Source organism: Martes martes, assembly GCF_963455335.1.
Source record: "Martes martes genome assembly, chromosome: 8".
Lineage (NCBI taxonomy): Eukaryota > Metazoa > Chordata > Mammalia > Carnivora > Mustelidae > Martes > Martes martes.
In genome coordinates this window covers 116,117,119-116,141,259 of record NC_137895.1, presented here as the reverse complement: position 1 = coordinate 116,141,259, position 24,141 = coordinate 116,117,119, and the positions used below count along the sequence as shown (strand labels likewise).

At 43.1% G+C, this 24,141-nt stretch overlaps 1 protein-coding gene across 3 annotated transcripts in view; it reads right to left on the bottom strand.

Annotated features, from left to right (window-relative positions):
• The window catches only part of CAMK1D (calcium/calmodulin dependent protein kinase ID), a 426,399-nt gene that overhangs the window by 54,828 nt on the left and 347,430 nt on the right, over positions 1-24,141 (bottom strand). For all 3 annotated transcript variants that reach the window (XM_080810380.1, XM_080810382.1, XM_080810381.1), the window contains one exon: positions 1,829-1,967. In XM_080810380.1, coding sequence (XP_080666506.1) covers positions 1,829-1,967 — 139 coding nt within the window. The remainder of the gene's footprint in view (positions 1-1,828; positions 1,968-24,141) is intronic.

The window sequence follows — 24,141 nt, the reverse complement described above, 5'->3', positions numbered from 1 at the left end:
CGATCAATAATCAAAATACAAGTAATGCTTAAAAAACGGGGTGAAATAATCTCATCAAAAGTTGCACGTGGTTCATGATGAACAGTACGGAGCTGATCATGGGGCAGCGAGGACTTTTTTTAAGTTTCTGATTTTTAATCTTCCTGTCCCAGTACTTCTGCGCTGAATGGCTAAGCCGGGAGTGGGAAGCCAGGGACCTCAGGCTCCTCAACAGGGCTGCATCTAGGCAAGAGATTGCCATGGAGCCACATATCCCTCCTTACCCATTCTTCCTCTAGGGGATACATCTGGGTCAATCATGGGTTCAAGCGACTGGTCATTCACAACCTAGATCACTACTTGTCCACAAGCATCTCCTGACTTGGTAAAGACAGTGGGGATTTTTCTTGAAGGGACAGGGGAATAGGAAAGTGGGAGAGAAGACAGGTTCAGGGGTAATCCTAATGGAGGCCCCCAGTTGGCTGTAGGGGGGCTTGGTCAGGCAGGAGGCTGGTCAGGTGGGGAGCCAAGTGGGCTTAGCTGTCTAAAGGACCACTAGGTCCTAAGGATTAACCAATTGTGCTCACAGCCCATTTCACTTATCAAGGAGCCTGCAAAAGTCAAAGGCTGTAAGGACTCCATCAACATTCCCAAATACCCTTGTCTAGCAGTTCTCCTAGAATATTCCCAGGGTAACATCAGGCTCATTTGTAAACCCCTTAGAAATGCCAGTTCCCAGACCACATGGCAGACCCACAGAATCAGAGCCTCTGGGGTGGGGCCAGACAATCCTGATGTATGCTAACATCTGGGAGCCACTACCCTAGTTGCTGGGAAATACGACGGAGAAGAAGAGGGGCAAACTTAACAGTGAGACCTTATGAAAAGAAGAGTTATACCATTTATTCACATCCAGTACTAGATAATGGGCAGACGTTGAAATTCTGTTTTAAACAAGGTTTCTGGTTTGTTCTTTAAATTGGTTTAGATTTCACAAAGTCATGCAGAGGATGGCTTCAGTGCAATATCATCCCTTTTTTTATGCAGTGAGTGGCATGTATGTGGGCTAGAGTGGAGTTTCTGTCTTGACTGGTGCAGTGGGTTCTGGGGCTAGGACCCATGGGCGCTATAGAATGAAGCCTCACAATAGCCTTCCTTGCTTTTTGCTGTTCCTCTAATCGATATGTTCGATATCTATCCTTGATGGCATATGTTTGATATCTATCCTTCAGGATCTATGCTGCTGGGGGAGGGATGCAATGCCAAGGTGCCCAACGATGGCCCCAAACCTCCAGTGCTATTGGCTGAAGGGTCAGTATGCCAACCCTTCACCAAGAAAACACAAGACGGTAACCTATAGGACACAGGGGAAGTCTGTGGTTATAGGTTGCTCAACCTGTCTTTATGGATAACCTTCCATTTCTCTTCTTCTGTCATGCCCTCTAGGTATTCACTCCTATTCTTTTACTCAGGGTGCTGTGCTGAAATGGGGTCCAAAATGGGGGGAGACTGTCAAGGACTGCACTGGGAGAAGGATTTTCATGGCCAATATCTCCTGAACAAAATTACCTTTCAGGTAGGCTTAAAGCAAGGCACAACCCACCTCCCTGGGGCCCTTTGGCTGCACGGTGGTTATAAAATCTCCCAAATGATGGCTAGTTTCATTGATCTTCATCATCTTTTTTGGGGACCCAAAGACCCTGACAATTAATGGTACACAAATGTCCACCACTCAGCCAAGCATATCGCCACCAAGGCAACCTCATCCATTTTCTGGAGCCGGTCTTCTTGGACAGGTGCACTGTGGGTGGGAGAGTGGCCGGAGGATGTTGCTAAGTGACAGCCTTACCTTGAGGTCCCTGTGGACAATGCCCATTCTATGGAGATAGTAGACAGCATCCAACACCTGGCGGATCAGAGTGCTGGCATCCTTCTCTGTGTAAAATCCTTTCTCCACTATCCGATCAAACAGCTCTCCACCGGATACACTGTTTAAAAAAAAAAAAAAAAAAAAAGAAAGAAAAACAACAAATAGGAAATTTGAGGAGAACTGTGAAATTATTCAGGGAAAGCCATCAATAAGAGATTTCAATATGACAAAAGAACCAAATTTTATTTCCAAAATAAACTCATTTTCAGATTTAAGTTTTGCCCCATCTGTTTCCCAGAAGCTATCCCAGGAAAGTATTTCTATGTCATGACGGTATGAGTATCTGGAATGAAATAAAGGGAATACAAATGAACCAGGACTCAAGGACTAGCCAGGCTTGAGAATTCTCTTCTGGTCTTTGCTTCCATCCTGCTACAACAATGTAAAGTCAGAACAACTTTCCAGAATACTGGCATCATCAGGTACAGGGAGATGATGGATGGGATGCCTCCTTCACATAAGAAAGTATCCTTAAAAGTCTGGAGGGTAGGTATTCATCCTTTCTGATGGAGGCATAATACTCCATAGTGTATATGGACCACATCTTCCTTATCCATTCGGGGGTGGGAGGTTGGGGGAGCAAGGTGGTGGGTATTAAGAAGGGCATGTATTGCATGGAGCACTAGGTGTGGTACAAAAACAATGAATACTGTTATGCTGAAAAGAAATTTAAAAAAATAATAAAAAAATAAAAATTAAAAAATTAAAAAGTCTGGAGGGTAGGGAGAATGGGGGGCAGTGTTGTGGGCAAAGCTGTGCATAGCTAACAGGATGTTTGGGTTCTTGACCAAGTTCTGCTCCTAATAGGGTCAAGGCATGGGCATTCTTTGGATCTTTGGACCTCAGTCTTTTTATATATAAAATAAGGTGTTTGGGACACCTGGGTGGCTCAGTTGGTTAAGCAGCTGCCTTCGGCTCAGGTCATGATCCCAGGGCCCTGGGTTCAAGTCCTACATCGGGCTCCTTGCTCACAGGGAGCCTGCTTCTCTCTCTGCCTCTGCCTGCCACTCTGCCTGCTTGTGCTCTCTCTCTCTGAGAAATAAATAAAATCTTTTAAAAAAAAAATAAGGGGTTTATTTAGGCGATCATATCCAGAAAGTAGGAGCATGCCCTCAGAGGTATCAGAACCTGAAAGCCACAGTGATTTACTAAAAAAGAAAGAAGAATGACACCCCACTACCTTGTTTAACACTAATTTTTGGTGACAATATTTACTTTTAACTTGTTTTGAATTTCATGCTGCACTAAATGTTTTCTTTGTGTTTATTGTGTTTGTTATTGTATTTATGGCCTAGATTGGCAAAGGTCAAAAAGCCCTTGTGGACAACCTGTATAGCCCCGTTCAGCTCCAGTATTTGCCCACTTTGAGTTTAACAAAGTAACAAAGTAACGAAGAACTGCACACTTTTTATGAGGAACAATTCAACACCCTAGCCTTCAAATTTGTAGAATATATACTTCCTGAAGAAAAACAGTGGTTCTTTCAAATAATTAAGCCATCTTGGAAACTTGATTCGGGGATAGATTAACACTATTCTCTTGTGTAAAAGACGATTTATTTGGAATACTAAAATCATAAAAGAGTTTCCAAACAATTTTACAGCTTTAATAGATATAGTAAAAGATAGATTAGTTACATGCCCTAGCAGTAACACACCTGTGTGTGCGTGCACCCACACGTGTGCACGCGCGCACACACACACACACACACACACACAGCTCTGATTCATTTTCTGCAAGTCATGGCAATTAACGTGCAATATCTCATCCACCAAAACCTTCCTTTTAAAAAACCAATAAAGAAAACCAGTTGTGGCTCTAAAAGGCCTAGGTGTTCAGGTGTCTTCCATTACTGAGAGTCATTCTAAGCGATGTTGTGCTTGGATACTGCCTTGTTTCCAAAGCAAACTGAGCAATCAAGATAAGAAAAGGAAAGATGCTGGGGTTAAATAAGCAATTCAGACAGTGGAAAGAAATGGAAACATCAGGGAGAAACTATCTTTTGATGATCAGGTTGTCTAAATAGTCCATCCCTAAGTAAATCAACATCCTAAGTCACTCAGTTGGTCATCTCTTCAAGCATTCATTGAAGATTCACTGGGCACCTTTTAGGGCCCAGCTACCATGCCCAGCTGGTACCAGTCCTGGAGGCATTAGCTCTGAAGGAGGAAAGGTCTACTTTGATTGTGCTCCTCCTTCTCCTCTACCACGCACCCACATTCTAATCATGGCACCCCTTCTAAGGGCTCCTGAGCTTTCTTAACCACTGGTCTGCCTGCTGCTCCCATCCTCTGCTCTGTGGGCTACTGGAAGAGCCCAGGCAGCAATGCTCACCCCTCCCACCACCCCCATCTCCCACCCTGAGTACTCTACCACCCACATTTGCCATATTCTCTCCCTCCTTCAAAACTGATCTCTCCTGCTTCCCCTTCTCTCAGAGTCCTCCCTTCTCCTATGTGATGCATCAAGCATGAATAGATGTACTGAGCCCAATATTTGCCCTCCGTTAGGATAGCAATGCAGTAAGAGTTGAAGTAGCGGGTCGAAGTGTAATTGTAACCGTAGCATGTCCTCCCATGGTCTCCATGCTCTGCATATTTGATATTTCACTTCTGAAATTTCAAATTGCACCGGGACTTTCTTCTTCTTAGAACAGTTCTCAGAAAGTATTTGGTTTCCTTAGAAACCAAAGCCCAGGGGAGAAGTCAAAAAAACTTGCCAATAAAAAGAATGTAATGATACTCACAAAAATGGTTTAAAATTGGCAAATCACTGTATACTTTTAAAAAGTCTCCTTAAGCATACATTTCAAATGGCTACTGTTATGTACTAATAACTGTTTATGCCCCCTCCCATAGTGCGATGGCATTTGGAGATGGAGCCATTGGCAGGAATTTAGGTTGAGGTGAGGTCAGGGTCCACATGGTGGAATTAGTGTCTTTATAACACAGAGTCCAGTCCAGCTGTCTCCTCTCCTCTCCCTTCCTCTCTCTCCTTCTCTGCCATGTGAGGACACAGCAAGGAGAAGGCCAACCATAAGTTGGGAAGAGTCCTTAAAAGGAACCAAATCAGTTGGCACCTTGATTTTGGATATGCCAGACTCCAGAACTGTGAGAAATAAATGTCTGTCATTTAAGCTGCCCTGTTTCTGGTATTTTGTTATGGCAGCCTGAGCTAAGATACCCACTTATTTTGAAAACCATTTGTGAACAACCAGAATCCCAGAATCACTGATGGGGAAATAAATTTAGAATCCTGGTGAGGGGTGTGTCTTGTTTTCAGGCCCGCAGATCATGAGTAGGTCGGTTGGCTGGCTGCTTTCTTGCTTTCTTCAATCAATATCCTCCTACAGCACGTGTCCCCTGTGCATGGTTTACACTCCACGTTAGAAATGGAGCTCCCAATGAGAACATGCCAAACATCAGAATGGAGTTAGGAGGGTCGGGGCGGGGGAGGTCAGGTGACTGGGGAAGAGGAGTAGAACCATCATGACAGACCAACAAATAAAATTATTTAGTGGTGGCTGTGGGAGAGAGGTGCACTGGGGGGGAGGTGTAGATGTAGAAAGAAACTGCTATTGGGGTTGCTGGGTGGCTCAGTGGAATAAGCATCTTGTTCTTAGTTTCAGCTCAGGTGGTGATCTCATGGCCATGGCTCAGGGCGGAGTCTGCTTTAGATTCCCTCTCCCTCTGGCCCTCCCCTACTCTCTCAAATAAATAAATTAAATTAAATCTTATTTAAAAAAAGAAAGGAAGAAATTGGTTATTAACGATTAAGGGATAGGACAGACATCATTCAAAAATTCTCTATTCTTCTTAATTTAAACTTTGCAATTACTTTAGAACAACCTGTCTTTGCCCTGAATTGGGTTTGCTCAGTCTCTGATCTTCCTTGTCTATTACATTGCACTGTCATCTCCCTGCATGTGAATTTCAAATATGCACTTATGAAATCTCAACAAAATTTCAGTTTACTTGTAAAATTTTAAGTAGTGCAAATCTCTTCAAATTCAAAAATCATTGTCAAGAAACATAATTTCAGTGTTGCTGGATCAAGTACATGGTCAGTTCTGATACCCATGGCATACTGCAACATAACCGAGTTGGCGTACTGTGCGCCCACTTTTAGTACTGGGGAGACCAAGTCATTCTTTAGGTGCACTTGCACTTCTCCATGTGGTTTCCATAGATGTTATCCCCTTGTTTTAAAATTCACTGCTAATTATAATTTAAAAAAATTTTTAATCTTATAACAATATTCACATATTCATTAAAATACAGCACTACTGCTGACAAATGGGCTCCAAAAACTTGCTTCTCTAGAAGTTAGGTATAATAAAATATGAAGAAGGCTGCAGGAAACCAGAACATGTACCCCCAGAATATGCCTCCTTGACATAAAATTTATTTTGAGCTGCAAGCAATTAAGAAACAGTAAATACAGGGGGAAAAAATTCCCCCACTTTTGTCTAAAGGCAAGAAAAAAAACTTTACTTTTACTGGAGACAGACTCTATCAGCCCAGGCTGCACCAGGAAATGTGCAGACGAACCTCATTCAGCTAACCTTTTAGCTCTCTGGATTCCCTGCTCAAATGCCTCTGCCCTGTCAATTCTTCACAAACTTATTGTTGAAAGGTATAAAATTTCCAGCTCTGATCACTGCCCCCTGGTCTTTGTTCTCTGGGGAAGGAACCCAAGTAACCTCCAAGCTTCATTAACATGTGCATGTTCTCCTCCCGCTACTCTGTCTTTGTGGGTTTCATCTTCAGAGCTAGCCAGGGACCCAATGATGGTCAAGGAAAACTTCTCTCCCTCAAAAGCCAAACAGTATAGGGCTGTGCTGTTAATTTTAGGGAGCAGTCTCAGAAACACTAGCAGTAACGCCGAGATAATAAAAAAGCAATGTATGTCTCGAAATTGACGAAGACCGTTGTCACCCAACTAGACAGTGACCATGGGAAAGAGCAGGGGACATGGCTACGGAGCAAGGTGGCCTTTATGTCCCCCACAGCAATGCTGGTTCTAAATGGGTTTTTCCAGAACCATCTCTCCCATTCACATGTAGTCCTAGGAGGAAGGTCCTCTTGAAATATGCAGGATGTGATTGAGAGAGGCTGAAAGTGAACCTTTTTTCACCCGTGAGACCCCAGCCCCAGGGGACAGAGGGGTGTATTTTTTCACCCAGGCTGGAGAAAGAAAGGGCCCATCTTCCTAGTTCTTTCTTTAATGAAGTCCCGACTCAGTGGTGTCTGGGGTGTCCCTCCTACAGAGAACAGCTGCCCAGCTCCTGGCCTGTGCTCTTAATCCTCACAGCTCTCCCTGGCTTCGGCACCCACACAGCCCGCTCCTGGGGGGACCCTTTCACCCGCTCTGGGAAGATTAGGGGTTTATTCCTTGCCACCTCAAGCCTCAATATTTCCTCCTTCAACAAATCCTATTTTAATAATAAAAATATCTTTTTTCTTAGAATTCAGCTTCACAATATCTTCCTGGCTCAATCTGTTCAGAAAATTCCAAAACACAAATGCAGGGCTCTCCACCCCATGGACCGGGTCAATGTAACTCCTGGTGTTCCGTTATACTTCGACTCTGGCTGTTTGACCTTCTTGATGTTGGGGGTGTTACGGACCAACTTGTATTCCACCCACCGATTTCAGATGTGGAGGTCCTTACCCTCCTGCACATCTCAAAATGTAACCGCATTGGATGTGTGGTCATTAAGGAGATAACTGCGGTTAAATAAGGTCAGATGGGTCCAATATGACGGGTGTCCACAGAAGAGAGAAAGAGAGAGAGAGACCAACATGTGAGCACCCAGAGACAAGACTGTGGAAACACATGATGAGAAGGCAGCCTCCTATAAAGCTAAGGACATGGGCCTCAGGAAAAACCAAATCAGCCAACACCCTGAACTCAGACTTTCAGTTTCCAGACCTGTGAGAAAATTACTTTCTGTTTTTTAAGCCCCCCAGTCGGTGGTATTTTTGTTATAGCGTCCCTAGCAAATGAATAGACTGGGCAATATAAAGGATACCCCATAATTATACAGGGGGTCTTTGAATTATATTCTCTCCTTGGTTTTTTTCCCAAGATTTATTGGGGGAGAAGAAAATACAGTTTCTCCTACTGCATTTGCATTCTTTGCTTTGTTTATTCACCAAATCATCAAATAATTTGTATTAAGCCTGATGTGTTTTCTCAGTTTCCAAGGGGCACATTGTCCACTGTGGCAGGGGTGGGTTGGAGACTAAGATATGCAGACAAGTAAGCAGTGTAGATGGTTCTGATATCGAAGGGTGAGGGGGTGGTTATTAAGGTGCTTTGAAAAATCCCAGAAAGACACCTAGAAGGGTCCCAGGGACAGGGCAGGAGAAGGAGAGTCTGAGCTGTCACAAAGGATGAGTGATATTTAGTCAGTGGAGAAAAGCCCAGGGGACAGGCAGACCCCAGTAATTTGGATTGTCATGAAAGGAGTCTCTGGTGAACTAAATAGTCTTTGGGGGAATATGGTCAGTGAAAGAAGTGTCAACAGAGCACCTTTTCTATAAGCCCAGCCCTTGGCACGCAGTGTTGTTATGTATTTAGAGAGCTTCAAAAGAAGCCCAAGGTGACCACTCAGACCCCAGCCAGCGAGGACCTGCCATGCCATGACCCCAGCTGGATGGCCACAGGATATCACAGGGGGAGGAATCTGTGATGAGAGGATGCTACCTGCAGGACAGATCTTAACTTCCCTTCTGCCTCCAGTCTGGCACAATGCTCACTGCCTTGCAGAAAGAGGATTCTTGAAGGTGGGGCAGACTTGAGAAAGACCTGAGTTAAGAGGAAGGGCATGCGGGGGGCCGGAGAAGAGGGTGGAGGCAAGAAGGAACAATGTACGTACAATAGGCTGACTTATCTCCAAACTGTGCCTGGTGAGAATGAAGTCACCTCATAAATGATTCTGCGAAGACAGAAAATTCTAGCCTACCTGGGATCTAAGGTGACCCACTTTGGAAAGGGATGCTACTAAGGGAGTTACTGTGTGTGGGTGTGGGTTTGGGGTGAGGGGTGTCCTGGGACAAGGGCCCTTTCTGAGGCGTGCACACTGTCTTCCAACAAAAGTCTGTCATTGCCAACCTGGAGGCCCTCTGCTTTTAGATTCTCAGCTCTGGAGCCTTCTTGCCACCCTCAGATATGCTCACAGGAACAAACCCATTCCTCCAAATCCATGTTGGCCCATGCTGTGGTGTGCACAGATTTTCCACCCATCCAGGCAACAACTTCTGTTGGTTTCCATGGGGCCTCAGAGATTCCTTGGAATCATCTTCCCTCTCAGTTTCTGACTACACCCCTTCAGTTCCCAGCCAGCTGCCCCTTGAGGTGGGCCAGGGAAAGTGTGGTTATGGCCAAAACCATGGATAAGAAATGACTAAAGACATTTTGATTGTGTATGGGAAACTTGCTTGCTGAGATCCCGATAAAGAAATTCTACTTTGAGAGACTATGGACTCTGAAAAACAGCCTGAGGGTTTTGAAGGCGCGGGGGGGTGGGAGGTTGGAGGATCCAGGTGGTGGGTATTAGGGAGGGCACGGATTGCATGGAGCACTGGGTGTGGTGAAAAAAAACAATGAATATTGTTACGCTGAAAAGAAATAAAAAATTAAAAAAAGAAATTCTACTTTTGTACTACTCGTAAGGAAAGGACCAGAAAATTTGTTGAGAAATTATTAGCATGTTCAAGTTTCCAAGAAAAAATAACTCTTCTAACTCAAAGCACCTATTCACATTTCAAAAAAAAAAAAAAAGATAATTAGAAATCATTTTTAGGTTTTTGTATTCCAAGAGGGCAAAGCATAACTTATTCCTCCTGAATCCCCAGTGTATTTATGACTATCATATTCCAGTGGGAAAGGAAGAGAAAGAAAATAAAGAAATCAACAAATAAAGAAATGTAAAACATTCAGAGAGTCCAAAATGCTGTGCAGAGAACCAAAAGATGAGTGGTATAACCACTTCTGAGTGGGCTCTAGTACCCCTCCACCCCTCTGGATGACAGGAAAGAGCCAGCCAAGGAGCCATGAAGGGGAAGAGTGTCTGGGCAGAGGGTGAGCCAGTTCTAAGATCCTGAAGACAGCAAAGATTTTACAGAATTTGGGGACCAAAAAGAAGGTCAGCAGTGACGAGAGTCTGGTGGGCAATGGGTGGAATGGCAGAGAATGAGGAAGGCTCAGATCACGTGGAGCCACGTGTTACCGACTGAATGTTTGTGCCCCACCCCCCTTGATTCACAGGTTGAAAACCTAATTCTCAATGTGATGGTTTTTGGGGGCAGGGTCTGTGGGAGGTCATTAGGCCATGAGGGCTCTCACTAGCACCTGACCCTCTTGGTGTTCTGATCTGGGACTCCCAGGCTCCATAAACTGGGAGACATCAATTTCTACTATTTATAAGCCACCTGTCTATGGTATTTTGTAATGGCGGCCCAAACAGACTAAGGCACCATGCAAACGAATGTTCAAACAGGGTGTGTTTATTCTACGTTTGGTAAGAAATTATCAGAAGGTTTTCAGTTGAGAGACAGGTGAACTTATATTTTTTCATGATCATGCTGGCTACTACGTGGAGAATGGGTTCTAGAGGTGAGAGTGACAGCAGGCAGATCACTGAGGAGCTACCGCAGTCACATCTGGGTGAGAGATGAGGGCAGCTCAGCCTGGGCAACACTGGAAGTAGAGAGAAGTGGACACACATGGGGTATGTTTTGGAGACACAGTAGACAAGACTCACTGATGAGGCTGACATGGCATTCAAGAAGGGGGAGAATCAAGAATGCCTCCCAGATTTTTGGCTTGAGACACAACCAGGTGGTAACGCCATTATTTGAAATGGCAGACCCTGGAGAAATAACAGGTTTGGAAGGGTAAGAACAGCTAGGGAAGCACTGACCACCAGAACTTCCTACAATGACGGAATGCTCTTTATCTACGATGTCCAATATGGTAGCCAGTAGTCACAGGAGGCTACTGTGCATTGAAAAATGCCAGCACACCTGAAGAGCTGCCTTTTGCATTTAATTTAAATTAATGTAAATAGCCACGTGGTCCTATCATAGTGGATTGCTTACACCTAGAGCCTTCGTGGGTATTAAGGAGAGCACGTATTGCATGGAGCACTGGGTTTGGTGCATAAACAATGAATTCTGGAACACTGAAAAAAAACTTAAAAAATAATAAATAAAGAGGGGGAAAAATGATATGTGAAATCTCAGGTGCCTTTTGGATGGAGATGTCAAGCAATAGCTGTGGGTTAAAGTCTGAAGTTCAAGGACCAGATCAGGGCTAGACTTTAAAATCAGCAAGTCAACCTCATGGAGATGGTCCCCAAAGTAGAGAAGCTAGACATGATTAATCACTGAGCGAGTACAGCTGCGTAAGAGAAGGGCGTCTGAGCACTGGCAGCACCAACAACCAGATAAAGAAGAGCCAGCAAAGGACCAGGCAGAGAGGTAGGAAGTGAAGGAGAAGAGTGTGGTGTCATGGAAACCAAGGAGGTGGGTCTGAGAGGTCAAGCATCATGAGGACAGAGAAATATCCATTGTGTTGGGCAAGACGAAGGCCAGGGCAGGAGGCAGAGGGTCGGGAGTCACTGACATATGAGACGGCTTCTGGACTGTGGGACTGGAGATGTCTGAGGACACAGAGAAGAGATGGATCCCCAAGATTGAGCTCTCTGAGTGTCACTCTTCTCCTCTGTAAAAGGGGTAATTATACTTACTTTAAGAATGGAATGAGACAATGCAAGGGAAATCCCTAGACAGACTCCTGGCATGCCTCTCTGTTCTGTAAACGTCATTGCCTTCTCCCCTCCTGCTGAGGATCTTGGGAAGGTGCACAGACAAGGCATCTGTGAGGGGGCTCTAGGAACAGAGCTGCCATCAGAGGAAGGTGGCACAGGACCTCTAGTTCTCTAGACGGGAGAGCCCCTGTGCTTCTCTGCTCCCCACAGACAGGCTGGGGATTTGGGAAAATTTTCGTGCCCTTGATTAGGATGGAGTTTTATGAAAATTTCAGCCTTCTTACATGATCTCACAGTTTAGTATTGTGACTTCTTCTGTATTAATTAGTTATCTTTCTACAAACTTATATAATGAGGATTTAGAAGGGGAAGGTCAGAAGCCTATCACTCTAGCATGCCATATTTCCTGAGATGTTCTAGGTTCATCAAATACTAGCTGACACTCCAGAGCCCCACACAACGACCTTCTGGTAGAAACATGGCACAGGCTTTGTATGAATAGACACTCTTGGATGCTTTAAATACGGTTTGGGGAAAAGTTCTGCAAAGAACTGTTTGACTATTACACACTGGCTTTCCAGAATTAGTTCCAATTGGGAAGATTTTACTTGGCAACACATTGTTGTGTTCTAATTTTTCTAATATTAGAACAGCTTTGCATTCCTTGAGCAGATAACAACTGGAAGGAGCAGGAGATGGCTCTGGAATAGGTCTATGAATATGGCTTGGATACAGACAGTCCATAAATTTTAACTCCCATGTGAGGGAGTTGCCATTGGGCAACAAGCACATCTTTGTCTATCTTGGGTAAGGGACCATGTTCAAAGCTGATAGACAGCAAGTGAACCCTCCCATGCATGCTCAGAGAGTCAGACTCTGAAGGCAACTGGCCAAGGCTCCAACTTTACGACAACCCTAGAAACTGCATTTTGAATTCTTTTTTGTTTGTCCAGTTTTAATGAAGTTCATTGTATGTATTTATATGAGTTCTATTGTTTCTCAGCCTATGGGGATCTCTACTGAAAATCTTACAGCAGATGTGTGGGAGAGCATACGCATTTAGGTAACATGAGAAAGATCTAATGATGCCTTCAGAAGAGCAGAAACAAAATAAAAAGTGCCTGTCTACTGTTCAGCCTTGTGATATGCTCAATGCCTTCATTGATTAAGTCTGCGGACACTCCAAGTTTGCTTTCTATCACTAGTGCCAACAAAGGTCACGGTCACAGTTGCCCACTGCAGGGTTCCAGGCTCCAGGCCACCCCTGTACTCGTTGAACCCTCACATAGCTTCTTAATCTGATTCCTACTCATTGTTGGGCTCTTAGCTTGAACGTCACTACTTCAGAAAAGCCTTTCCTGACCCCCAGACCAGATTAGGTTCCCCTCCACACACACCTATATTCTTTTAACTCCTGTATTTCTACACAGCACTCAGTCGATAGAGTTAATCACTGGTATATTCATCCATGTCATGCTTTGTCTTCCTACCCTGCCCCCACCTACCCTAGAAGGTGAACGCCATGCAGGCAGAGGCAATGTTAGCCTAGGGCCTAGCAGGGCCCAGATGAAACACTAACTAAAAATTTGCTGAATAAAGACAGACATTGCATTAGAAATGCAGTGATTGGGGTCTGGGTCTCTCTAGGCATGGCATCCTTTGGCATTCAGGCACATCCTCAAAGCATCTGCCCCAGAGTGCCAGACAGAAGGGCCCTGAAGCCTACTCCATTTAGCGGACCAGCAGCTGAGCCAATTTTCTCTCACTCTCCACCGCATCTTTCCCTCCCTTATTCATTCATTGATTCCTGCTCTCCCAGCCTCCTAAATCTGCCGCTAGTTTGAAGGCTCTACCTCTGTCTCACCAGTCGTGTCTTCCCGTGGCCTCTTCTGCTCCAGGTCTTGACTTTTTGCCTGGAGTAGGCACCCACACTCTGAAGAATGTCCTGGCTTTGCCCAGGGACGCTGGACAGACTAGATCTTGTGGCTTCCCCTTAATAGAAGGTCATACCTACAAGCGTCTACATAAGAGAACCCCTTCCTCATATATTTATAACGATTCATCTAAAAAATTATGCCAACAACAGATACATGAAAAGATGCTCAACATCACTCATCATCAGGGAAATGCAAATCAGAACCACAATGAGATATCACTTTATGCCTGTCAGAATGGCTAAAATAAAAAACACAAGAAACAACAAATGTTGGTGAGGATGTAGAGAAAAAGGAACCCCTGTGCACTGTTGGTGGGAACACAAACTGGCGCAGCCACTGTGGAAACCAATATGGCAGGTTCCTCAAAAAATTAAAAATAGAACTACCCTATGATCCAGTAATGGCACTATTAGGTATTTATTCAAAGAATACAAAAACACAAATTCAAAGGGATACATGCACCCTTCTGTTTATCACAGCATTATTTATATTAGCCAAGTTACAGAAGCAGCCCAAGTGTCCATCGAAAGGTGAGTGGGTAAAGATGTGGTGTACCCATATACAATGGAATACTCTTAGGATATAAAGAAGAATGAAATCTTGCCATTTGCAACAATGTGGGTGGAGCTAGAATATAATGCTAAGTGAAATATGTCCATCAGGGAAAGACAAATACCGTATGATCTCACTCGTATGTGGATTTAAGAAACAAAAAAGCGAAGGGGGAAAAGGGAAATAAACAAAACAAAACAAAGAACCAGACTCTTAACTATAGAGAACTGATGGTTACCCGAGGTGGGCAGGGGCATGGGTGACACAGGTGATGGGGTGAAGGAGTGCACCTGTTGTGATGAGCACCAGTGATGTACGGAAGGGTTGAATCACTATATTGCACACCTGAAACTAATATGACTGTATGTCAACTAACTGGAATTAAAATTTTTAAAAAATGCAGAAACAAAGATAAAAGCAAATGAATAAGAAAATGATGTCCAAAACCCATTCCAGAGGATCTGCCAAAGGGTGAGTTAGTGAGCGCTAGAGAGTAGTGTCTGGGGACAGAGGGGGAGGGACTGGCTGGCAATGATTTGGCCCAGTCTGTGCCATATGGATGGGACGGGGCTGATCACAAGAGACCCAAACAGGCTGCAGAAAAAAACTCTATGGTAAGCCACAGAGTTATCATTTGTATATTTGATGGGTAAGTACTGTAAAGCATTCCCTGGTAAATGTACACATACACATTGTATGTGTACTGAAATGTTTTCTTCAATTAATGTGCTCTTTTAAAAGGAAGGTAATAAAATGGAACCAGGTGCCAGACATTCCAGGTCAAACAGCTGTTCTCTTGCTCTTTCACTCAGCTCAAACTGCTGCAAGGCTGAGGCTATAACAAAACCTCTCCCCCATGACTATGTGGCCAGCAGCTTGTAGAACATGTTTCCTATGTGTCCTAGCCCCCCTACTGGGCAAAATCACACTTGCTGGTGGATTTCTTCTTTTTTTCTTTCTGGCAGTCACACATTGACCTTCCACACTTAGCACAGAGGGAAATAAGACGCCACATGACCTTGAATGTGATCGTTGCATCATGTTCAAAGACAACATGTCACAACCTATAGAACCATATTATGTTTGTGTCTAGTGTGAGCCTTCACATAAAAAATCACAGCAAAAGTTTCTTCCCAGTTGATAAGGTCCATTAAGAAGGCATGCCACTCACCCTAAATTACCATCCTGAAATTTGACTGATAATTTTGAATTACTGTCTCCTCAAAGCCATGCCTGAAACTTAGGGGTGACCTTTGGGCAAAGACTGTTGGTCAAGGTATGGACCACTGGTAAGACCTCTAGTTTGTACTTTTACAAGGAAACTGTCTCTCTGTAAACACATATCACTAAAACAAGAGTGTAAAGCCTCTTTAGTGACAATCAAACTCAACGGAGAAAGAGAAGTCATGGAAAGACTCTGAAGCTCTGCAGCTCACACTTGGCTTGTTATCAGTTACTGCTAAGGAACATTCTAGGCCTTGTTTGGCCATGCCCGTCACCAGCAGGAGTTCTGGGACAGGGCACTGTGGAGAGCCCCTCCTGATGGGCTGTGTAAGTAGCTGCTGACCTTACTGACAGGGAGCCGCTCTGGTCTGCCACTGATCCCCAGACCAGAAGCTTGGAGTGGCTCTCAGTGGTTTCTCAGATTCCAAAGCAAGTTCTTGCCAAAAATGCTGCTCTTTTCCTCCTCAAGTTTTAAAACTGTCCTAAAGGAGACTCTGAGCACTGCCCACCTGGTTACTCTTCCAACACCAAGCACGTCTCCAGCACTCGAGGCCCAGGGCCCACATGAGCTTCATGCATCATTTTCCTGCTTTCTTCCTGATGTTCTAAGCACAGAATGGTTCTGCACTACCTCAGGGCCACAAGAGGACTTCTGCACTCAAGATTTTTCTAAAAGGCACACGACGTATGCTTGCTTTTGAACCATTTTTAAATATATACATATTTATATATATTTTTGTATATTTGCAATATAAATTAAATATATCATAAATTATAATACATATACATATACATTTTTAACAAATAAAATAATTTTTAAATATATATTTAAATCTATTTTGTATATTTATAATATAAATTAGATATATTATAAATTATAAAATATACATGTGTGTGTGTATATACACACACATGCACACACATATATATATTTTAACAAATAACAACTAGAAAAGTTTAAATATCATGAGCTGTGAGGGGTGAAGAGTGAAGTACTCCCAGACAAACTAGACACCAGGATAATTCCTTATCTTCTCTTTGGTGTATATCTGATTGGGGCCGAGATGGTTAATTTTGTGTTTCAACTTGACAGGAACAAACGGAAGCCGTATTCTGCGTGTGTCCGTGAGGGTGGGTTGTTTTGTTTTGTTTTTTCCCTTTGGAAAGATTAACATATGAATAGGTAAACTGAGTAAAGCAAGGTGTTCTCCCCAATGTGGGTGGGCCCCGTCCAATCAGTTGAAGGTCCAGATAGAACAAAAAGGCTGATACAGTGGGAACTCCTTCTGTCTGAGTGCCTTGAAGCAGAGCCATCTGTTTTCTCTTGCCTTTGAACTTGAGCCAAAACATCAGCTCCTTCTGGGTCTTGAGCCTATCAGTCTTTGGATGAAAACTACACCATCAGGGGCACCTGGGTGGCTCAGTGGGTTAAAGCCTCTGCCTCCAGCTCGGGTCATGATCCCAGAGTTCTGGGATCGAGCCCCGCATCGGGCTCTCTGCTCAGCGGGGAGCCTGCTTCCTCCTCTCTCTCTGCCTGCCTCTCTACCTACTTGCGATCTCTGTCAAATAAATAAATAAAATCTTAAAAAAAAAAAAAAAAGATTGCTGAAAACTACACCATCAGCAGTCCTGGGTATCCAGCTTGCTGACTCACCCTGCAGATCTTGGTACTTGTCAGCCTCTCTGAAACTGTAAGCCAATGCCTTACAATAAATCTCTTTATATATATGTTTTATATCTATATACTTATAGATATAAAACATCATGTGTACACACACCCTATTGGCTCTGTTTCTCTGGAGAACCCTGACTAATACATGACTAATGCAGGCACTCTCAGCTTCCAGGTTTCAGAAGCTTCTAGAACTCCTTGGCTCAACCCCAACCCTGAGTAATGGCATCATCCATGGTATTCAGAAAAATAAATGTCTGGCCTCCAAAGCATAGGCACCTGTGAGGCCATCTGCTGAAGCCCCTCGTTCTGCTGATGAGGAAAGGGGCGCCTGGCTGCAGTGTGACTTACCTATGGTCACACGGTTCTCGAAGGCGGGGTCTCCTGGCATTGCCTCCTGTTGCCTCCTTTGAAAAGACGCTTTTCTAGCAACCCTAGTCACTATTCTAGAAGAGAAACCAGAGAGCAGAAAAAGCAATGTAGCAAAAGAAGAGGAGATGAAGAAGAGGGGAACAGAAGAGGCAACAAGGACCAGGAAAAGAAGAAGTGTTTTCAGGAGCTGACTGTCTGTTCAGAGACCATCCCCTCTGCACCCCCCGCCCCCAAAACGTTCTCCAGAATGGAATGGGAGCATACAACATGGAAAATTCACATTTGTAAATTCTTCCTCAACTGCTCCAAATCCCCCCATGATGTCTGGCAAGCTCTTCTAAGATACTGGAGCCCCAAGAAGATAGACCTAAGACTCTGTAACTTCTGTTTTTAACTTTTACAGTTAATTGTAGGCATTGAGGCAAATACTAAATGTACCTGTGATGACAAAGACCCTTCAAGGCCAACTGCAGCCTAACACGCTGTCCAAGGGCCAAAGGAGCCCCAGGACATACTTTCAACAAAGTTGCTGTCCTTGATTCATAGTTTTCTAGAAGAAAGTTCCTTCACCACCCTCCCTTCTATTTGGACAAACAAAAACACAAATAAAAACCCATATATAGCAATACTTAAAAAACTCACAAAACCACCTTAGGCAGAGATACCCTTCCTTCAGTGTGACCAGAATTATTTATGTTTCTTACTCTCTTCAGCACATTCTGTTTCTAGTGTTTTAACCTGGCACGTGTGCTTACATAGACGTTTATTTGAAAATAGCCATGAGCTCTGATCATTCTGGTTGTTATAAAACAGAGCAGGCTCTGTTTAATGAGCGAGACCAGAATGGACAACCTCACAGCCCTTCAAGCGACAGGGTTCTCAGCACCAATGGCCACCAAACTCACTCACTGTGCCCACAAAGTGTTATCCTTTCTGGGCACAGAACTGAGGGCCCTAAACATAGAGCTTATGTTCCTAGCATTCACCTTTCTTTGCTGCCAGAGTCTTTTAAAATGTGCCTTTTCCCCTCCCATACACTGGGATGGCTATCATTAAAGAACAAAGCAAATCAAGAAAGTGGAAATGACAGGTGGTGGTGAGAACGTGGTTACATTGGAATCCTCCCACACTGCTGGTGGGAATGAAAGATGGTGCAGCCCCTCTGGGGAAAACAGGATAGCGGTTCTTCAAAATGCAGACAGAGTTACAGTAGGACCCAGCAACAATTTCATTGTTAGGTGAGCTAAACCTATCTGTGCCTATAAAAATTTGTCCCCAGAGTTCACTGCAAAATTACTCATAATAGCCAAAAAGGGGAAATAACCCAGTGGCCATTAATTGATGAATGGATTAACGATATGTGATATATCCATATTCATACAGGAATATTATCCAGCCATAAAAAGGAATTCAGTGCTGGCATATAGTATGCAACACAGCAAACATATTGAAAAAATCATGCTGAAGGAAAGAAATGAGATATAAGGGTACATATTGTGATTCCATTTATAGGAAATGTCCAGAATAGGCAAATCTATAGAGATGGAAAAATGATTAGTGGTTACCAAAGTCTGGAGTGAAGGTGGAGTGGATGGAAGGAGAGGTAACCACTAATGGGTACAGAGTTTATTTTGGGGGTGATGAAAAGTTTCTGGAATTATACAGTGGTGATGTTTCCATAATCCAGTGAATATACTAAAAACCACTGGATTTTATACCTTAAAAGGGTGAATTTATGGTAGTGAATTATATTTTATCTTAAAAATCATCCCTTTTGCTTTTCTAGACCCCTTATTTATCAACAAGACGAAATATGTGCAAAGGCTTTTACACAAAACTTAGAAAATACTTTGGTTTTTTTTACCTGGGCCACTTAACACATGGAATTTTCTCCCTTTGTCTTTTATTATTTCCTTTCCATCTTTGTCCTACCTAGTACTTCTCCTCTTTCTGATGCCATACAAAAGTGGTCTCCCATTGGAGCTACTATTTCCTTTTTTAGAAAGCCCTCCCTTACCACCTGCTGTCTTGAACACACAAATACTTGAACAGTTCACTGTCTCTGACACAAGTTCTCTTGACGAATGGAGTAGAACTATAATGAACAGAGCCGTCTGTCAGATGTGGTATTCTTAGATGACCTCTGGGAATAACTCACTTAAAGGGAGTGAGCATCAATCTCTCTGGAAAGAACGTGCCTTATATCTCCCAAGCTCTTACATGCCGTGACCTTAGATCACGGGTAAATGGCTCCCACCCATAAAAAATGTGAATCCTGTCTTTTTCCTATCAATAGATCCTTTCAGTTAAGAACTTAATTGCATTAAAACTGCACTGAAGTGATTTGCTTCAAAATGTACCAGGAATAATTTTTTGAAAAGGGAGTGAGCTGTTAAGAGTGATAAATAGATTCTAAAACTGGATTGGGGGTATGGTTACATAACTTGGTGAAATTTACTGAAAAATCATCAAGTTGTACACTTCAGATGAGTGAATTTTATGGTATATAAATTATAACTCAGTAAGTTGTCAAAAAATAAATAAATAAACAGACCATGGGGCTGGAAGGGGGAGAAGTGGGTGAAGGCGGACAAAGGAAGAAGGGCTCTAGGCAGACAATAATGGAAGCCGAGTGATGGGTGAATGTTTACAGACTGTTGGTCAGTGCCTAGTGCTTCCCTTGAGGCCACCCTAGAGGAGGGACTGATGGCCGAGGAAGGCTCTTGGCTGAGTCCCTCCAAAGCATTTGCCTTAGTGGAAGAGTGCTGCTTGTCTAACGTGGTGTCTCCCTCGCTGAGCAGAGCCCACGTACAAACACCGGATACTTGTTTCAAGGGAGGAGAGAACCTTTAAGGGCCATGCCCAGCCAGAGATCCCAGAGCTGGCTGAGGCTCTTGTTGAGACTTGCAGCTCAGCTCTCCGCTTGGCCTGGCCTGCTTCCTTCCCTCCCTCCTGATACTGATCACAACAGTTCTCCCTAGAAAACCACCTGCACCCAAACCCCTGCTTCAGAGTCTGTTTCCAGGGAACCCGATCTGAGACTGAGGTTCATTCTATATTCTTTCTGTGTTTGCAAGCGTGTACAGTTTTTCATGATAAGGAATAAAAAAACAACACCCAAATTCCCCAAACTAAAAGACTACAAACTCCAGGAACAATGTATCTGATGCTTCACAGACTGTGGAGCCAATACTAAATTTGTCTTTGGATGAATTCTACATCAGAACCCTGGCTCATCTTTATCAGCATTTTTCTGGCTCTTTCTTAAGGACTGGATGCATTTACCAATCTGTGTAGATGGAGTCAGTGAACTCAGGTCTCTTCTTGCCCTGTCTGCGATCGTTTTAAGAGTACACAGTCTCTGCCAAGCATGAAGAAAGGAAAACCAGGAATCTGAGAGTAATGAGACTTTCAGAAAGGCAATGAGATGCCAAGTAAGTCCGTACGTGCACTTGAATTTAGAGTCCATTTGTTTCCTACATTTAATATAATTGCACTCTCTGCTAGAAAGCCCACAGGCAGGAGGATAATAAGATTTTGGTGATTAAATTATTTAAAGTCACTGATACTATAACATTTTAGAGAGCATTCCACATATTCTGTCTGTTACATCAAAAGGATGATCTGGAAAATCCCCTTTCCTTAGGGAGCCCAGGAACCAATTATCTGAAATTGCCTTGCTTAGAGAAAAATCCCAAATCTTATTAGAAATCTCAGGTTATCTTACTACCATTAACTCCCATTGGCCCATTTTATGAATTTTGGTACTATACTAAATGTCTTCAACCAAAGAGATATAAATTATTGATTTTGTTATGCTAGATCCAACTCAGTACCCAGCACTATGGAATGTGTTGTCCTATGTGAAAACATTTCTCTCCAGAGGAGGCACTGCCTTCCAAATTCTTATAAATTGCTGCAGAACTACCTTGGTTTACCTATTTCTGTCTCGTTCCGTCTCTTAGCTTCTACAGCTGTAAGCCCACCTGTGTTCATTCATCTATCCTGCCCACCTTTCTGATTCAAACTCCTACTTCTGATCTTGTCTCTCTCCCTTGATGTGGTACTTTCACGAATGAATCACTTATAACACAAAGTCCTCTCCAATTGGTAAATTTCCCCATAGGCCATTCTCCATGCACACCTTTCTAAAAGCACAAACCCGTTTGACCAAATGGAGAACAGGGGAGGGACGAGGGGATTTCCTGGGCACAGGCAGAGAAGCACACAGTTAGAAATCAGGAAAATTAAACCACAAATGATGGGATAAAATAGCAAACATCACTATTCCTTTACCATGCTATTTTTAAAACTGTTGGTATTTATTTTATTTTATTTTATATGTACCTTTTGATCCCCTTCACTCATTTTCCACCTCCCACCCCCTGCCCCTGGCAACCACCAATCTATTCCCTGCATCTATGAGCTTCTTTTCTTTAAAAAATTAATTAATTGGGGTACCTGGGTAGCTCAGTCAGTTAAGCGTCTGCGTTCAGCTCAGGTCATGGTCCCAGGGTCCTGGGACTGAGCCCCACATTGCACTCCCTTGATCAACAGGGAGCCTGCTTCTCCCTCTGCTTGTGCTCTCTCTCAAATAAATAAATAAAATATTTTCTTAAAAATAAAATGAATTGGAGCACCTGGGTGGCTCAGTGGGTTAAAGCCTCTGCCTTTGGCTCAGGTCATGATCTCAGGGTCCTGGGATCGAGCCCCACATCGGGCTCTCTGCTCAGCGGGGAGCCTGCTTCCTCCTTTCTCTCTCTGCCTGCCTCTCTGCCTACTTGTGATCTCTGCCTGTCAAATAAACAAATAAAATCTTTTAAAAAATAAAAAAATAACATAAAATGAATTATTTTTATATTCTACATAGAAGAGAGAGCATATGGAATTTGTCTCTCTCTGACCATGCTATTACATAATATTTTTACAAGCTAGGAAACATTTGACAGAAATAGCACCACATTTCAATTCATAACTGCTGTCAATCTTTTACTTTTTAAAATTTCTGTGAGAGCAAAATGGCAAAATAGCCATCTTCTATTATCTTTTTCCAAAGAACACATATTTTGATAATCATCCACCATGAGAATGCCTTTGTGAAAGTCTAACAGTCCAGAGAAGATGTCTCAGCATACCTCTGGAGCCTAAAATGAATCTGAGATTGGACCCACTGAAGAGGGTAAGAGGAACAGTTTAGCTTTACCTGCATCATTCTTCTTCCAAGGTGGCACAGCTCAGGGTCAAGAAAGAACTTCTTGACCCATGATTTCTCCCATTTGGGGAAATGAGAACATAGGAGTAAAAATCTGACTTCCCTAGATGTACAGGACACCACCAAAGAGACCTACTTCTTTCTCACCCTTCCAGGAAACTGTGGTACACTGCAAGGCTAGAAGACAGGAAGATGCTGGTAGACCAGTAGCCAGGTCTCTTCGATGCCTTCCAAAGCACACAGATACTACTAATTGCTTTGGTGACTCTTACCAGGAAGCCTGCTGTGAGCCTTTGGATGCCCTACCTGCAGATCCTCCCAACTGGTCCATAGGCACCCTTAATGCTCTGTGTACCTGAACCCCTCACCTTGTGGCCATCTCTGTATACACATCTTGAATGGTGGCAGGAGTGAGCCTTTGCAGATTGCTAGTAAGCACATGCAATAAAACTGGGCAAGCTCTGTGACACTGAGATGGAGGACACAAACTCGAGCATTTTCAGCACTGCCTGAGAGAAAAGAAGAAAACAGCAGGTTGTCAGTACCTGGTATGACTTTGCAGAATTGAAGGAAGGCATAAATTCTTAAGACTTTCTTCTCAAGAAGAAACAGAAAGCGTGTAGCAAGAGTATCCATAGAAAGGTCTGAGGAAGCCTCAGAATCCCTAGCAGAGCTAATGGAAGGTACTTCTCTCCTGAAGCCAGTCAGTGAAGAATGGACAATGTGACTTCACTTCAAACATGACGACAGCAAAAGCAAGACTTTAAGGAATATAAAAAATCAAGGATGACACCACCGCAAGAATACAATAAATTTCTAGTAACTGACCCCAAAGAAATGAAGATCTGTGATTTGCCTGATGAAGAATTCAAAATAGTTGTTTTAAGGAAGCTCAGTGAGCTATAAGAAAACATAGAAGGACGATTCAACAGAATTAGAAAAACAATATGCAACTAAAATGAGAAGTTTAACAAAGAGACAGAAATCATAAAAAAGAAACAAATAAATTCTGGAGTCAAGGAATATGATGAACTAAATTTAAAAAGGCAATAGAAAGTATCAACAGCAGATTGGATCAAGCCGAAGAAAGAATCTGTGAAGTAGATGGCAGTTCATTTAAAATGATCCAGTCAGAGGAGAGCAAAGGAAAAAAAGAACAAAAAACAATGAAGAAAGTCTCTGAACTTTTGAACAGCATTAAGAGAAATAACATATATGTATTATCACAGTGCCACAAAAAGAAGAGAAGAAGAAAGGGGCAGAAAGTTTATTTGAAGAAACAATGGTGGAGACCTTCCCAAATCTAGAGAGGCATTTGGACGTCCAAGTTCATGAAGCATATGAGCCTTCTCAAAATTTCAACCCAAAATGATAGTCTCTAAGACCCATTTATAATGAAACTATCTAAAATCAAAGACAAAATGAGAATTTTAAAAGCAGCAAGAGGGAAAAAAAAATCTTCTCACAGAAGCAAACTCCCATATG